At 50.3% G+C, this 15,774-nt stretch overlaps 7 protein-coding genes across 7 annotated transcripts; 4 read left to right on the top strand and 3 right to left on the bottom strand.

The window, feature by feature from the left end:
• Window positions 1-137: 137 nt before the first annotated feature.
• Window positions 138-2,325, top strand: CCMA1212_006440 (2,5-dichloro-2,5-cyclohexadiene-1,4-diol dehydrogenase; the record flags this gene model as incomplete). The annotated part of the gene is made up of 7 exons (XM_073703662.1): window positions 138-174; window positions 241-488; window positions 560-839; window positions 928-1,148; window positions 1,221-1,228; window positions 1,541-1,931; window positions 1,990-2,325. 7 exons carry the CDS (start codon window positions 138-140, stop codon window positions 2,323-2,325), a joined length of 1,521 nt encoding a protein of 506 aa, XP_073557718.1.
• A 451-nt stretch (window positions 2,326-2,776) lies between these two features.
• On the bottom strand, window positions 2,777-4,188 carry CCMA1212_006439 (NADPH-dependent 1-acyldihydroxyacetone phosphate reductase; the record flags this gene model as incomplete). Its single annotated transcript, XM_073703661.1, has 10 exons — window positions 2,777-2,851; window positions 2,922-3,058; window positions 3,124-3,180; window positions 3,241-3,304; window positions 3,361-3,376; window positions 3,441-3,513; window positions 3,569-3,742; window positions 3,809-3,816; window positions 3,866-4,087; window positions 4,154-4,188. 10 exons carry the CDS (start codon window positions 4,186-4,188, stop codon window positions 2,777-2,779), a joined length of 861 nt encoding a protein of 286 aa, XP_073558019.1.
• A 925-nt stretch (window positions 4,189-5,113) lies between these two features.
• CCMA1212_006438 (Cytochrome P450 monooxygenase yanC) lies at window positions 5,114-7,089 on the top strand (the record flags this gene model as incomplete). Its single annotated transcript, XM_073703660.1, is given in 5 exon segments — window positions 5,114-5,465; window positions 5,554-5,796; window positions 5,933-6,133; window positions 6,151-6,533; window positions 6,597-7,089. 5 exon segments carry the CDS (start codon window positions 5,115-5,117, stop codon window positions 7,087-7,089), a joined length of 1,671 nt encoding a protein of 556 aa, XP_073557902.1. The 5' UTR covers window position 5,114.
• A 340-nt stretch (window positions 7,090-7,429) lies between these two features.
• Window positions 7,430-9,276, bottom strand: CCMA1212_006437 (FAD-linked oxidoreductase afoF; the record flags this gene model as incomplete). The annotated part of the gene is made up of 6 exons (XM_073703659.1): window positions 7,430-7,691; window positions 7,764-8,137; window positions 8,200-8,559; window positions 8,600-8,667; window positions 8,727-8,943; window positions 9,010-9,276. The coding sequence occupies 6 exons, from the start codon at window positions 9,274-9,276 to the stop codon at window positions 7,430-7,432; spliced, it is 1,548 nt and encodes a 515-aa protein (XP_073557775.1).
• A 1,427-nt stretch (window positions 9,277-10,703) lies between these two features.
• CCMA1212_006436 (Short chain dehydrogenase yanD) lies at window positions 10,704-11,798 on the top strand (the record flags this gene model as incomplete). The annotated part of the gene is made up of 2 exons (XM_073703658.1): window positions 10,704-11,620; window positions 11,678-11,798. The coding sequence occupies 2 exons, from the start codon at window positions 10,704-10,706 to the stop codon at window positions 11,796-11,798; spliced, it is 1,038 nt and encodes a 345-aa protein (XP_073557997.1).
• A 128-nt stretch (window positions 11,799-11,926) lies between these two features.
• Window positions 11,927-12,817, bottom strand: CCMA1212_006435 (Yanuthone D synthesis protein E; the record flags this gene model as incomplete). Its single annotated transcript, XM_073703657.1, has 4 exons — window positions 11,927-11,996; window positions 12,062-12,343; window positions 12,453-12,578; window positions 12,624-12,817. 4 exons carry the CDS (start codon window positions 12,815-12,817, stop codon window positions 11,927-11,929), a joined length of 672 nt encoding a protein of 223 aa, XP_073558017.1.
• Window positions 12,818-13,884: 1,067 nt separating this feature from the next.
• Window positions 13,885-15,664, top strand: CCMA1212_006434 (FAD-linked oxidoreductase afoF; the record flags this gene model as incomplete). Its single annotated transcript, XM_073703656.1, has 5 exons — window positions 13,885-14,175; window positions 14,232-14,445; window positions 14,517-14,917; window positions 14,973-15,349; window positions 15,403-15,664. 5 exons carry the CDS (start codon window positions 13,885-13,887, stop codon window positions 15,662-15,664), a joined length of 1,545 nt encoding a protein of 514 aa, XP_073557784.1.
• Window positions 15,665-15,774: the final 110 nt, after the last annotated feature.

Genomic DNA, 15,774 nt, shown 5'->3' with positions numbered 1-15,774 from the left:
TTCGATCAATTCCATGCCCGGGCATTCCACAATCCTCCATCTTCGCAACTATTGCCTCTTCTGTCCAACATCGCGGTTCCCAATTTGTGCTCTTGAGGCTAATTGCCACATGACGGAGAACATCCTTGAAGCAAGCCATGAACATTAACGGGAATGCTTTCATTGTAGGGGGTGGTAAGCGCAATGTTTACCTCATTTGCCTCTCTAGAGTCCGCACTAGACGTGCTAACACATACCAAGGAAGTGGAATAGGGAGAGCATGCGCTCTCGGCCTGGCCAAAGAGGGTGCTACTGGCATCCTCATCGCGGACGTGAACGTCGAGGCTGCAAGCCGCGTCGCCGCTGAATGCAGAGCCGTTGCAACAGCCGCCAGCTTTCGTGCCCAGTCGTGTCAAATTGACGTCTCGCAGGAGGTCTCGGTGGTAAATGCAACCGGCTACATGGTCGAGGCCTTCGGGAGAATCGACTACTGCATCAACTGTGCAGGCGTAAGTCCCTGTGTTCCCTTGAATAAGAAACTCCGTCGCCCTTGATGTGGCGAAAGCTCATCCATGCACAGATCGGAGTTCAATTAGCCCGGCCCATATCAGATGCAGACTTTGTCGAGTTCAGCCGTTTCCTCCGGATTCACGTAGAGGGAACTTTCTTGCTCGTTCGCAGTGTCTCTATCGTCATGCAGCTTCAGGATCCCAAGCCGGTTGATCCTGAAAATCCGGGCCGAGGGGCAACTCGCGGCTCGATTGTGACGCTGGGCTCGGGGAATTCGTTTGCTGCAGCTCCTCACCTGGTGCAATATACGGCGGCCAAGCATGCAGTGCTCGGTGTGACCAAGAATGCGGGTATGACGAGTCCCTTGACCGGCAATTGCCTCATTTGCGCATCTTTCTAATGTTACGTACTGACGTTGGTTGTTATGATCCTCTCCAGCTCTAGATAACGCAGCCCACGGCATCAGGGTCAATTGCGTCTGCCCGACGTGGGTGGAGACTCCCATGATCCAAAATGCTCGAGAGGGAGGTGTGGACATAGACAGTTGGGTCAAGGGAATGGTCCCTCTGGGCCGTATCGCCACTGCGGAGGAGGTGGCAGATGCGGTGATCTTCCTCTGTAGCCCGAGATCAAGCTATGTAACGGGATGCGGATTCATCGTCGACGGAGGGACGATGCTTACTTGTCATGCTTAAAGAGGGGTGGGGAGTCATGCAATAGATTGTTTGCAGCAGTTCCGGTTGGTTGAGAATCCTGGTTTAAGAGATCGGCTGGGGCATCTCAGCTTCAGCCTCGTTCTTTGGCTTCATGCATGTCGAGGAAACTGGATGAATGGCACTGTATAACAATGGGAGTGAGTGCCCATGCAAGCTTGCGTAGTAGATAGCGGGCCGAAGCCTTTTTCGCTGCACACCGAGCCGGTTGAATGTCAGCAAGGCGGTAGTACGGGAGGGAAGATAGCATCTCCCGCTTCCTAGATCCAGATAGAGGCAGAGCTTGACTGTCAAGTTGATGGTGAAAATCAGACCCTTTGTACAATTGCTGATTGAAGACATGATGACTATTTAACAACTTCTCTAAACTGTTTTCTGCCAACTAAAGCAATACAATTCATTTTCTTCTCTGCTGAATCAGGACCTCAAGACGAAGCACCTCAAGACGCAGCGATGGCCGACCAGCAACAAGACCAGCAAGAATCTGAGCTCCTACGTACAAGTGCGGGCTATGTGAGCACATTCCCAGCCCCAGGCCTTCGTCGCACTGTCCGACACATCACTGGCCACAACGCCGAGGGCAAAGGCGTTTTCATTCAGACCGATTGCGGTGACCATCACCGCATCATTGGCAATGAGCAAGCTCTTGCCAACATCATCTACTCAACCAAGGAGACTCCCGTCGAGATGAACGGAGATGTCGATCTCAAATACGCCAAGGAGAATGAAGTACGAAGTAACCCTGCCCGTGATGTTGTTCTATTCTGCATTTACTAATTGCCCACAGCCTCCCCTGCATATTCACAACGGCTCGGTATGCCGTATGATTGACTTTGCCCCCGACGTGATTTCCCCCATGCACCGCGCTGTCTCGCTCGACTATGGCATTGTCATTGAGGGAGAGTTCAAGTTGATTCTTGACTCGGGCGAGTCCCGGATTATGCGGCAGGGCGATGTCAGCGTTCAGCGTGCGAGTGCTCATCAATGGCACAACATCACCGGCGGGGGCACTCTGCCGGGTCGTATGATGTGGGTTTTGCTCGACTGCAAACCCATTGTCATTAATGACCAAGAGCTGAAGGAAGAGCTGAATGAGCTTCAGCCGTACTATGAAGGTCGATAAAGGAGGGTGGAGGCGTGTAGATATGATGCTTTGTATCGCATAGACAAAACTTATCAAGGATGGCAGAAGGCTTATGACATGGTATACAAATATTAACACGGACTCCAAGAGATCTAAATGAAACCGTATTATCAGTTTTCAATCTTCGTGAGGCAAGTCATCACATATAGAAGTTGATCATACTTGAAAGTACGGTCTAACCTAGTCACATACATGGCTTGATAGCTAGGTACAAGGTGTAGAATGAACACATCATCTTCCGTGTATTTCCTCTCTTAGTCAAAGAGCTGTCTTCTTTCTTATTTCTTTCACTATCAGACTCTATTATCAGCACCGCACAAGCTGTGGATATTCATATATAAAATGTACAGCATTGTCTGAGCGTATCCCTATTTGACAATAGACCTCTCTAATTTACGTATAATAGCAGATATATTTCCATCATTTCTGTTCATGCGTTCTTTTTCTTTGCGAGATGCGCTTCCCTGACCTTGTTCAAGTTGAATTCGCGATAGAAGAGGAAGTCCTACGTACGACTACTCGTTAGTTCACCGCCAGTTGCTTTTAGAGTCCCCGGATTCCCAGAACATGCTTACCCAGATTGTACGCCATGCGAACATGTCCAAGAATCGGATGATTCCAGTAGCACTGCCAGTCCAGAACCACGGAACGGGAGATAACCTCAAGCTCTGAGATACAACATTTGAGGCATACTCAAACCTACTTGTAGTCTCTATGAAAACGAATGTCTTAGCTTATCCAATCAAGAAGAGCTGGAACTGCATTATAGCCACTCACTGGGCGTCCTCTGGACGTGATTTCTGAACTCATCTGCCAGAGGCTCATAGTATGACCCTGATCAGTCTTAGTGCCTTGCCTTGTATGGAGATCATTGGAAACTCGGAAGTGGCATACCTTCAGGTAGATTTCTGTGAACGTCGTTCTTGAGAATGTTAGTGCCAACTTCCCCTGAGATGACCTGTGGCTCTAGTCAGCGTTTCTTCAGGTCCACACAATCGATCGTAATGATCTTACCGTAAGCACCTTAACACTACGTCAACTGAAGATTAGCAAACCGGTCTTGGCGCATGTTTTCCCCATTCGGGGAGCCTTACTCGAATGGTGACATTTCAAGTCGCAGAGTGTTGGAATAGTGGTGAAGGGCAGCCTTGGATGCGTTATAAGAGGCTTCATTTCATTAGCATATATACGACTCAGACATGCCTGCAGAGAAGATCCATACCTCCGTACATGTAAGGCACGACACCGCCGATAGACCCAATGTTGACTATAGTCCCAGCGGCCTGGATGAGCATACCATGGAAATGATGAACCATTCGCATTGGGCCAAAGACGTTGACTTCAAACATTCGTTTGACTGCCTCAACATCAGTATCGATGGCGGTCATTGTGTAGCCTGTGATATCCCAGGAAGTAGTCAATATGGTGTCGCTTCATTCCACCAAGTCATGGGCCTTCATACATATGCCACTATTCCATGTCAGAAGCGACGGATACAAATGATGTGAGGTACACTTACGCATTGTTCACCAGAAGATCCAAATAGCCGTCAGTAAGTGTAAACAGCCTTTCCTTGAGGCTGATCACGGACTCCTCATCTGTCACATCCAGAGGAAACCAGGTGATTCCCGCCGCCGTTAGATGATCGCTGTTCTCATTAGGAAGCACAGTTGCCATAACAAAGATGCCGCGCCGAGTGTATTCTTGAACAAGAGCTTCGCCAATGCCGCCTTTTCCGCACCTGTGCATAAACCTCAGTGAGGGAGACCCAGTGGGCGTAGGTACATGTAGATTATCGCGTGCTTACCCTGTAACTAGAGCGAACTTCTTGGCGCGACTCATGGCTTGGACTGGACACTGAACGCGAGCAGTACTTTGAGGAATATCACGAAACTTGAGATCTCCTCTCAGTGACTGAACGGGTGTTTATCAGCTCCAGACATACAGCTGGAGGATAGAATAGCTACTCGCTCAGTTGTCAAAACTCGCCACATGGTTATCCTAGGAGCCGAGGCCAACCATCTCCTAATGCACACCCTCCAGATATCGCATCATCTTGTGGCTCAAATGTGCACCTTCTTACTTCCTTTGGCTATAGCTCCCTCATGGGTGCTGATTGTCATCCCCATACGGCTGGGGTGGCTCTGATGAGAGGAAGTGCATCCGTGGCCTGGCCTTGATCGACCTGATGCAACCTTGAAGACAGGATGCATGTAGACTTGCCCACGGGCCGGCAAATTTAGGGCCAACTCCGAATCTCCAATGAGCTTATGCAATGGAACATTGTCTCCGGTTGGCAGTCTTTTGTACATAAAGCATGGCCTTACTGCCATAAAGAAAAGGATAAGATTGCGCGTATAGTGACACCACATAATGGCGTCTGTCACACGGTAATCCGGAGTATTTTCACCGTGAACTCATGCAAAGCACGTAGGGGCTAAAGATAGACATTGCTTTCTGTCAGTTGGGAGGACAGCCTAAATGAGGGAGTTACACATGCCTTCAGCTGGCCAAGCCAAGGCTCGATAGGATGTCAATGCTGCCTAATTCGAAGACGGCCTCCACATATGCAGACTGGACTGCCGCAGCATTGAGGTTGTGGGAATGGAATGAACTTATGGTAGAAGAGTTGCTACGTGTGCTTACACTACCTCTACATGTGATATTTCTACTGCCGACCCTTGACAGACATTCCACCCATACTGAATTGCCATACTCTGCCAGTGGAGTAATTTACTTTCGATGCAATGAGCTCAATGACGGGAAGTATGCCCAAGCCCTGGGTAGCGATATGTTTGGGTTTCGTAACGTTTCTGCTGTGGCAGCTCAGCAAAATCGGGCGACGGCCGAGTAACTATCCTCCTGGGCCGCCGACTCTGCCTTTGATCGGAAATCTTCACCAAATGCCCACCAAGAATGCCCATCTGCAGTTTCAGAAATGGGCACAGGAGTACGGACCCGTGTACTCGCTTATGCTGGGAACCAAAGTAGCCATTGTATTGTCATCAGATGTGGCGGTTAAAGATCTCTTGGACAAACGTAGTTCAATCTACTCAGGGAGGCCAGAGCTCTATATGGGACAGGAGATTATGAGTGGCGGTTATCGGCCATTGTTCATGGTATGGTTTCTTCGCTGCTGCCCTTGGATATGATGGCCGCAGTGAAATGATCATTTGCAGGTTGACTGAGTGGCTAAAATAAAGCTAGGGAAACAATGCCGTTTGGAAAATGGTCCGAAAGCTTGCGCATGGCGTACTCAGCGTAAAGGTCTCTCGCAGTTATGTGCCGTATCAAGACCTTGAAGTGAGAGCCATGTTGATGGGCTTACTTGAGAGTCCCAACGACTTTTTGAACCATATCCGTCGATATACAACCTCCTTGACCACACAGATGGCTTTCGGGTACCGGACTCTAGAGAGTAACGACGAGAATCTACTGGAGATGTTCGAAGTTCGTTGGAGTATGCAATCACTCAGATGGGGACATTGACTTACAGCTGCTTGTAGAACTTTGAAGAGCTGTCAAAGCTGACTGGAAGTCAGGCAAGTTGATAAGAGTTCTCTACGCTTGGCCCGACTGACCGAAGTTTTGGCTGCAGTCTGCCGCCCTCCTCGATTTATATCCTATTGCAAGAGTTTTGCCAGACTTTCTCCTCCCTGTCAGACGAATGGGGAGAGAATACCACAAAAGAGAGATGAAGCTGTTCATGAAGCACTTCATCAACGCTCGGACTCAGCTGAAGAGCGGTACAGCAAAGGCAAGATACCTTGAGCCTATAAGTCAAGATGTTCAGCAAGCTGATAGATAGAACAGCCGTGCTGCGCTATTGACCTACTTCGCGCGCAAAAGGAGCATGGGTTCTCCGATGAGCTTGGCTGCTATCTGAGTGGCTCTCTCTTGCAAGCTGGCTCTGAAACGACGGCCGTCATTCTAATCGGCTTCTTCCAGGCGATGCTGGTCTTTCCCGACGTTGCCAAAGAAGCTCAAGCGGAGATTGACCGTGTCTGCGGAAATCGTATGCCTGATCTAAACGACTTTCCAGATCTGCCTTATATCCGCGCGTGTATGAAGGAAAGCTTGCGCTGGATGCCGGCTACTGCTCTGGGAGTGCCCCATGCTGCCACCCAAGACGATTCGTACATGGGCTACCACATCCCCAAGGATTCTGCACTCATACTGAATGTTTGGTGAGTCCAAGGACCCTGACGTGCTTCCTAAGGGAGGCCTGTTCTTCGCTGATGGACCTACAGGGCGATTCACAATGATCCGAAGCAACATCCTGATCCACGAAGATTCAATCCCGCTCGCTGGGCAGGCGACAACCAAAACTCCGCACAAGCAGCAGTCAACCCTGATCCGTCCAAGCGCGATCACTTTGTGTTTGGCGCCGGCCGAAGACTGTGTCAAGGAATGCACATTGCCGACCGGTCGCTCTTCTTGGCCATTGCTCGTACGCTCTGGGCGTTTGACCTGAAGCGACAGGTGGATAAACAAACAGGGCAAGAGATCATTCCAGACGTGGACAACATAAAGGATGGCCTCTTCATATCGCCCATGCCGTTTGTAGCCGATATTGTCCCCAGAAGCGAAAGCAGGGCTGCAGCAGTCAGAGAAGAATGGGGCAAAGTGGCAGGTTTGCTGGATGAGGATATGCAATGGAAAACTGTCCCAGAGGGTCTAAAGTGGAAAGACTATGAGCCTCTGGATGATGGAAATGAGGACTTACTAGAGTCTCTCTCTTAGTCGCGTCCTTGGATGTGGAAATCAATGATAGACGCTGAGATGGAAATGGAGCTTTTCTTGTTGTATAAGCCAATACTACAGCCGAGGCCTGCTAGAGAACTGATCTTAACATCCGATAGCTCAGGTGACGTTTGCAAAAGATTGTATGTGGGTTTATCTGAAATCGCATATTGTCTCGTACACAATGTGTAAATCATCCTCCCAAGGATTGTACCAAGCAAACGCATATTCCCCCACGTGTATGCAACTCCTATCTAACTCTGGAGTGGTCCCAAGGCATCATATGATGCTCTGGCCCGTCGTTCTAGAACACTGTGCAGTATTCAAGTATTCTTAACCCTCATGGATACTGCGTAGGAAGAGGATGGTTGTAAGCAAAGAGATTGGACGGGTCATACTTCTTCTTCAGCTTCGCCAGGCGAGGCAGCTTTCGCTTGCCGTAAATATTCTCAATAGGCTCATCTCCACGGGCATAGTTTACGAAAATGGCCTGCTCGGAGTATCCCGACGTGGCAGCGAAGTCATTGCGCAGCTCCTCCCCGAGCTTGTTGGAAGCTATTGCTGTGACTTCGTCTCCAGCGGCCCAGGCAAAGTTGGTTTGACTATCATCATCAGCTTCGATCCAGCAGCAGAGCAGAAGAGAGCCAAGGGAGAAACGTCCACGAGTTACTTACATGAAGCCCTTGAAGTCCCTCCAAGGGAACGCGGTCGTGTCATCAGGTACAGCAGCCACTGCCTGGTTGGGAAAAATCTCATAGACCAGAGTCGTATCTCGCCCACCGGGATAGTCATGGAAGTACTTCTCAATCTTCTCGAAGCCGCGCTGGTAGCCATCGGCCGAGTAAATCTTCTGGTTCAGGCTGAAGAGAGACCGCGGCTGATTGGGCTGGCAAACAAACTTGTCGAAGCCGCCACCCGACCGGTTGATAATTTGGTTCCATTTGACCACTCTGGTAACTGAGGTCGCGTTGAGGTTGAATACCGGGGCCAGTTCCTTACGAGCCTCTTCCTCGGGTCCGTAATAGACCCAGTTGCCACCAACTTGAACCTGAGGGTCCGGTCAATATCCCGAGACTCTCATGGTGATGACGGGCATAAGGCGAGACTTACCGAGTTGGTGGTTCTGTTCCAGCTGCCAATCACAATCTGAGCCACATTGGCAGAGGCATTGCTGTAATGGGCCTCCACCATACCAAAGTACTCCCGACTCCTTGATGCAGGAAGGAAGAAGTCGGCAAGGAAGACGTCTCCATTGTTGACCAGCGGATGAAGCTTGTACGTAGCAGACGTAATGACACCAAAGTTGGCCCCAGCACCGAGGACTCCCCACCACAGATCAGGGTGAGAAGTTGCAGAGACGGTCTTCACCTTGCCATCGGCTCCAACCATGCGGACGGACTGAAGTGCGTCCATCAAGAGACCATATTTGCCCTGTGGTGGTTGCAAGATGCATGAATACGAGAGCATAGCCTGGTTGCGGTTGTACAGCGGAACGCGGAGAGGGACATACCATTAATCTTCCAATGCCACCGCCGATGGTAACTCCAATCATTGAGGGGCATGAGCAGCTGCCAGTCTCTATCCAATTGTAAGTCGCGCCAGTTCAGGTTATGCATAGGAGTGGAAGTGGTGCTTACGGATATAGAATCCGGCGTTGAACAGAGGGTCAAAGATATCGGCAAAGGTCACACCAGGTCCCACGGTGAGCGTCTGGGCCTTCTTGTCGATCCTGAGAGACTTCCATTGACTCAGATCCAGAGATAGGCCATGCTGGAATCTTCCCAAGCTGGCAGAATAGCCGTGGCCGGCGCCACGAGTCAAGAATGGAAATCTCCTCGATCTGGCAAGATTGATCTAGATGCTGTCAGGCCGTTGACCATTCGTTGAGAGGACTGTAGCTGAGTTGCTTGCACCACTTACGACTTTGCTGATATCTTCTTCTGTTCCGGGCCGTATAGCAGCGACATAAGTGGGCGGGTCGGCGATTGTCCAGCGCTCCGTTGAAGCCTCGAAAGCAGGCGAGTTAGGGAATGAAACAGTTGTATTGGATGACCATTTACGAATCGGGTCAATTAGAAGAGGCTTCAGATCGACTGTAGGCAAATCGCCGTAGTCCTGCGGAAGGGCAGCAGCATTCCCCAGGACGCCGATGAAAGCAATGATTGACAGAATCCACGTTCTTACCATCGTGATTTGGCCAAGAAGTGGATGAACAAAAGGCGTATGAAACAGAAACGAATGAGCCTGGCCTGCACTCTGTCCGTGCCTCATGGCTGGAGCTATTCGTAACGACTATTTATTCATACTCTATACCAAGTGGCTTGCCAGAGTCATCACGGCTGACACCAAATGCCACGGGCCACCGCGCTGAGCGGTTCCCTCTCCTCGAATAGCATTTGTAGGAATTGCCTGAATCATCTAGACGCCCTGATGGCCAGAACATCTGAAACCTCTCTGTAGTCTTCGTTTTCAGCTCATTTGCCTGAATGAGGCCGACGGGATCGAATGCGCCTTGTAGGCTCCAGCTACATCCTGCATCCTCATGTTAACATGTGAAGCTCGATTTTACATGAAGGGGGCGTGTGATCACTGTGCCTTATACGACAAACTATCTCTATCTCGTTTTACACAACCTCAGCCGGACGCAGTAGAAGGAATCCGATAGCCTGATAAACAGCATCTCGGATACGTGCCTGATCGGCAGGGGGGTCAATCGAGGCTTTGCTAGGCTTCGGGATCCGGACAAGGTGGTGGGGGCGTATTCGCACCGGCCGGAGAGATTTCATACGGCGTAGGCGTAGAAAGCCCGAAGTCCGAGCCTCCCAATGCAGCGACTCCTTGACTCAATGGTTATGTATGGGTAGTCTCGCACAGCAGGATGTACATACGTATATCCGGATTGTATATGCCCCAAGAAGTAAAGCCAGTGCAGAGTGCAGATGCTTACTTTTGGATATCCGACACAAGCGGCAATATCCGTCCACGCAACAGCTCTTTGGCCATCTTCATTCAAGTCCCTTCTCCTGTGCCGGCCGTGGCCTTGATAACTGGTCCTTCTTTTTCGTCCTTTATACAGGCGATACAGCCCGTATGAGATGATTGGTAAAGTTGCTGTATGACGAGCTTTGCTATATCGTGATTTGGTTAAAGAACTGAATATCCTATTCAAATGCGACCTAGAGATAGCCATTGATTCGGATTCTATTTTGATCTACTTCCGTCCAAGTCTTGAGCGGGATCAGTGAGGGCTTCCTCCTCTCATGCGACTACCTACTGTACCTCTTTGTCCCGGTACGCACCACCAATCAACGCCACCTGAAGCATCGGAGCTTGTCATTTGGTAGTTGCTTCTCTTCGTTGGTAATCTTCACATTACATCACTTGTGTCACCTGTGCAACCGCATTGTCCAACTCGGACTTGCTCGGACACGTAATTCCCCCGCTCTGGAAGACAGGGCCAAGCTTCAATGCTGTTGGCCGTAAGCACATTTCCTCCCTTCGCCATATCCCAGGTGCTAGTTGGGTAGCTCAAGCAAGCAATACCTCCCACCATCTGCCCAACCTTTACCCAACCCCTCGTACATTCGAAAACGGCATCCGCTCGAGTCGCAGCTATGGCGCCTCATCAATTTTCTCTGACGCCTGAGAAAGAGGCCAGCAAGTCGCAGTGGCTGTATCGTCAGCTGCTTGGAAGGACGCCGCCCCTAGCCCAAGATGTGAATCTCTCCGGCAAAGTCGCCATCGTCACTGGCTCCAACAGCGGCCTCGGCTTGGAGACAGCTCGCCAGCTCTTACGTCTCGGGCTCTCAAAGATCATTCTTGCTGTGCGCTCCGAGCCAAAGGGCGAAGCTGCTCGAAAAAAACTGCTCGCTGACACAGGAGCCGCGCCAGAAGAGATTGAGGTTTGGAATCTGGATCTCTCGTCATATGAGTCCATCACGCAATTTGCGGATAGAGCAAAAGTGCTGGACCGTTTAGACATTGCCGTCTTGAACGCCGGGTTATTCCAGGCCAAAGAAACGTTCAACCCAGCCACTGGCTACGAGCAATGCGTCCAGATCAACTATCTCTCGAGCATGCTTCTGATGACCCTCCTGTTAGGTGCTCTGAAGCCAAAACCGGGAGCTTCTCCGGGCCGCTTGGTTCTCGTCTCGTCGGATACGGCGGCCTGGGTCAACTTCAAAGAGCAAGAATCGCGGCCCATTCTACCCATCTTCAAGAAAAAGGCCGAGAAATGGGATATGCAAGAGCGATATGGAGTAAGCAAGCTCCTCGGTCAATTTTACCTGACGGAACTGGCCAAGAGAGTACCGGCGTCTGTTGTCACGATTGATGCCGTCAACCCAGGCTTCTGCTATGGAACGGCTCTCACGAGAGATGGGAATGGCACTCTTACGGGCGCCCTGGTGAATGGCTTCAGACGGATAGTTGGAAAGCCGAGCTCTATCGGAGCTCTCTCCATTGTGCATGCCGCTGTTAGCTTTGGAGAAGAAGTTCATGGACAGTACACCGAAGATGGAGAGATACGGCCGTGAGTATTCCCTGTCAAGTACCAGAAGGTGGACGTTGTTGGCTAACGAGATGATAGGATGGCCCCAATCATCTACAAGCCCGAAGCACAAGAGATAGGCAAGCAGCTATGGAATGAGACAATGGCTGAGTTGTCATTTGCTCGTCTGGAGGATCTCATACAAGAGGTTGTGAACTGAACGAGGGATTATATCTTGATATGCCTAGAGGTTTCTTCTTTCAAATGAGTTTCTAACGGTATTGAGCGCTCTTTAGTTGTCTTAATTGATTAGGTTGCAGCTGGTTTAATCCCAACGTCTTCCCATGGTCATGACCTTTTATTAATTGCTTTCTCATCCTTTCGTTCCTTGTAATATTCCGGATATGAGGGCTTATATCTAGCACGCGACCCATATTAGTGTATGACAAGCAAAAGCAATAGACCGTGGGCTGGCACACGTACCCTAGCAAGTAGCCCCCAACCCAGTACGCCAGGATATACTGGATTGATCCAAGAAGCCATAGAGGCATCCAGAAAGGTGGTGTGGCAAGAGTCGCGCAATCATAGCTTATCAACATGAGCTGAAACACTGATGGCGCCAATTGTGCAGAGTGACAGTCTCTCTGGTACCCGATGAGGTTGCGGATGAACCTTTCGTCAAAGCTGTTTTCCAAGCCTTGAGGCTCGGCCCACACCTTGAAGACTAGGTCCTCCTGGTTGGAAGGATGGGACCAAAATCTGTGCCTATAAGTCATTATTAGACACAAGGCCGACTGAACACCAAGAGAACGGAGAGCTGAAGGTAGCCGAAGGCTTGGAGGAATAAAGGGGGGAAGAAGAGGAACACACTCACCTCGTACCAGCAAGCACCTCAATCACGCCGTCATACTTGGTGGCCCTAATCTCCTTTCCATCCCTATGGATTCCTATCACACCCTTTTCAACTTGAAAGTACTCGGATTGCTTCCAGTGTATGTGCCTATTCAAAATCAGCATGTAATCTCAGGGGGTTAGACGTCCTTACAGCGGCGGGCCGGACAGCCCCTTCTTCACCAAGGGATTGTCAATGTAGTGAGTTTCTCTCACCACCCATCGGCCATCCTCCTCCTTCAGAAACTCAAATAGCGCAGCATCGTCGTTGGAGTAGATGTGCGAGCTGGAAGCGATCACCGAGCGCTGCGGACGAGGCGAAAGCCACAGCTGCCAAGCACGGACCATTGTTTTTCAGGAAAACGGTACGGATGAGAATCAGTGTGGGATGGATACGATATTTGAAAGGAGGCAGAAGCCAAGGATGGGTGTATTAGTGAGGTAGTGGGGGTTGTGTACGATACTGCGTATAGAAGGCCCCTTAGATATGCGCTGGGCATGGATTTAGGATTCAGAGACAAGGTTCTTTTTCGTTTGTTTTCTATGACAACGCCACTGAGGGAATCTCTGGGTAAGATTGCTGAAACAGCACCATATATCGGGCCGTGCAATAACAGTCATTCTCTTGGGGGCGTACAAATCCGGGGTGGGGTCATTTGAGGGCTGAGCTGATATGGCCAGCCGCCACATTGCTTGCACGGATCCTGGAAGAACTCCTTATAGCATTGTACTACAAGTCAGGCAGTATTCCAGAAGTTCTGGGGTAACGTTTATCTTGGAAGGCTAGGATGAAGGATTGTGCAGTTTCCCAATCGAGTCAATCAGTTGATACATGGTGCTGTGCTGAAGCTGAAGCTGATGTGCATACAGCCATGCCATTCTGTTCCAGGTTTCCCGTCCGCCACTACTCCCCCTTATCACGAAAGAACTAGAATCTAGCTAATGATTCCTATTGTGCGTCCTATTTCTGGCAGCTGACACTCTGGAGATGGACAACTCGTGCCGAATTTCCGGTAAACTGCACTCTTATGCGTGCCATACGGATGTCGTACAGCCACATGTCATTTATACGCAGGCTCGATATAGCGTACTCCACTCGTATCCAGCCATGGGAGCGTCTAGGCCGCCTGGACTGAGAGCTATCTTTAACAAGGGCGCTTCAGCCCCAATGGATCTCATCCTGGCGCTCAGTGCCCGAAACCTCGAGGAGCGATGATGGATTCATAGGATACGGGTCGAGAGTCACGATGGCCCAAAGCTATGATCTCCCAAGGATGAAGGCGTCCATGATTGATTCAATAGTCGCCTGCGTGCTTAAATGTCTGGGCAGTATTTGACTGATCCGGCTGCTCGCTCTGCCTCTACTCTCATCCCCGCGCCTCGACCGTCTATAATTCAATATTGGGTAACAGATCATGCAGTTGAGATTCTGTAGCCTATTGGCCTCTGGCCTGGGACTTGCCCCATACCTTGTGTCGGGCAGCCCTATTGTTCCTCACTACTTCCGAGCAGTGGATGTCTCCAGGGCAGTCTCCCCAAAACAAGTGCAGAATGACCTTGGCCGAACACTCTCCAAAGGTAGCCTGATATTTGGCCCTTCACATCCTGCATTTGCGGAGGCTACAGAGAGGTGGAGCACTCGTTCGATGCCTGATGATATCCAGGTGGTCATTGAAGTGGCTCAAGAGTCAGATGTTGCCAAAATCGTAAGTCCTTTTGCCCCTGATTGTAAACAAGTTTCTCACCATTCTTCTGCATCTAGGTCAAATATTGTTACCAGAATAGCATTGACTTTCTCGCATATACTAGAGGCCACGGTTCTTCTAGTACAATTTCCAAGTTTAGAGGTATCGAAATCAACCTGTCGAAGCTCACTGGAATCACCATCCAGCCCGACAAAAAGTCTGCACTATTCCAGGGCGGCGTATACGCTGATTTGGTCATCAACAAGTTGTGGAACGATGGATATATTGCTCGTAAGTGACTTCCATCTTCATTCTTGAGCGGGAGTTTCATAATCTGACCAGTCAACGCATGCTCGTCCTAGCTACGGGAAGCAATGGCTGTGTCGGTCTCCTTGGGCCAGCTCTCGGAGGCGGTCTTGGGCGATATCAGGGCCAATACGGCCTCATTTCCGACAATTTTGCCAGCCTAAATGTTGTTCTTGCCAACGGAACAGCAACCACCGTCAGTGCCAAATCCAACAGCGATCTTTTCTGGGCCATGAAGGGCGCTGGCCATAACTTTGCAATTGTGACGAGCGCCTACATCAAGATTTACCCGAGGAAAGCCAGCACTTGGCACTATCACAATTACGTCTGGTCGCAAGATAAGCTGGAGAAAGTCTTCAAAGCACTGAATAAGTTCCAGGGAAAGGGACAGATTCCGGCGCTCATGGGCGTCAACTTTGGGCAGTTCTCCATTGAGCCCGAGATTAGCCAAACTGAGGTGAGCGTAAAGAGGACATTTCGTCATGTAAACGATTCAAGCTTACATGGCACAGGCTGTCATCATCTGGTCCTTTGCCTACGATGGTCCTGCTGCAGATGCTGAGAAGCTGTTGGCTCCGTTCAACGCAATCCCCGCCATATCGAGCACCAAAGGCGACGTGTCCTACCCCGAGCTGCTTGTTGCCCAGCAGACGGACATCAACAGTGCCTCTTGCGCTTCGCAGCCATACGTTGGAAGCACCACATGGCTCCAGACGTACAACGTCAGCTCTCAGCGCGAGATCTACAATCTCTTCAACAAGAAAGTTGCACAGAATCCTGGGCTTGCACCTGGAGCTCGAGTTTTCTTTGAAGGCTATTCGACCAAGGCGACCCAGGCAATCGATCCTAGCTCCTCGTCTTATCCCCATCGAGACGAGTATCTGCTCGTGTAAGTCATGTCCAGAACAAACAGTCCATCCTGACAGAGTCCCAAACTAACAGCAAGCCATGCAGTTTCTTTGCAGTTGCCGCTCCACCACAGCTGGAAACCTTTGCTCGGGCCTGGGCTGATAAAACGGTGGACATCTGGTATGCAAGTCAGCCTGGGCGTCGGCGCGCAACGTACGTCAATTATGCTGTTGGAAACGAGCCGCTCGAATCCCTCTATGGATATGATGGACAATTGGCCAAGCTGAGGGCTCTCAAGGCCAAGTATGACCCTCGTAACAAGTTCAGGTGGTATAACCAGATTGTCACTCACTAAAGGGCACTTGGTACTTTTGCCCCCGTTTGTTGTATCATCATATCGACCACCTCTTATCGCGCCAGTATAGACTAGATTGGGCAATTGTATTGGTAGCTCGATTTTGTAGC

The sequence above is a fragment of the Trichoderma ghanense genome (genome assembly GCF_004382785.1).
Source record: "Trichoderma ghanense strain CCMA-1212 chromosome Unknown scaffold_7, whole genome shotgun sequence".
Lineage (NCBI taxonomy): Eukaryota > Fungi > Ascomycota > Sordariomycetes > Hypocreales > Hypocreaceae > Trichoderma > Trichoderma ghanense.
The sequence above is the reverse complement of the archived record's forward strand: the minus strand, read 5'-3'. Positions and strand labels throughout refer to the sequence as shown.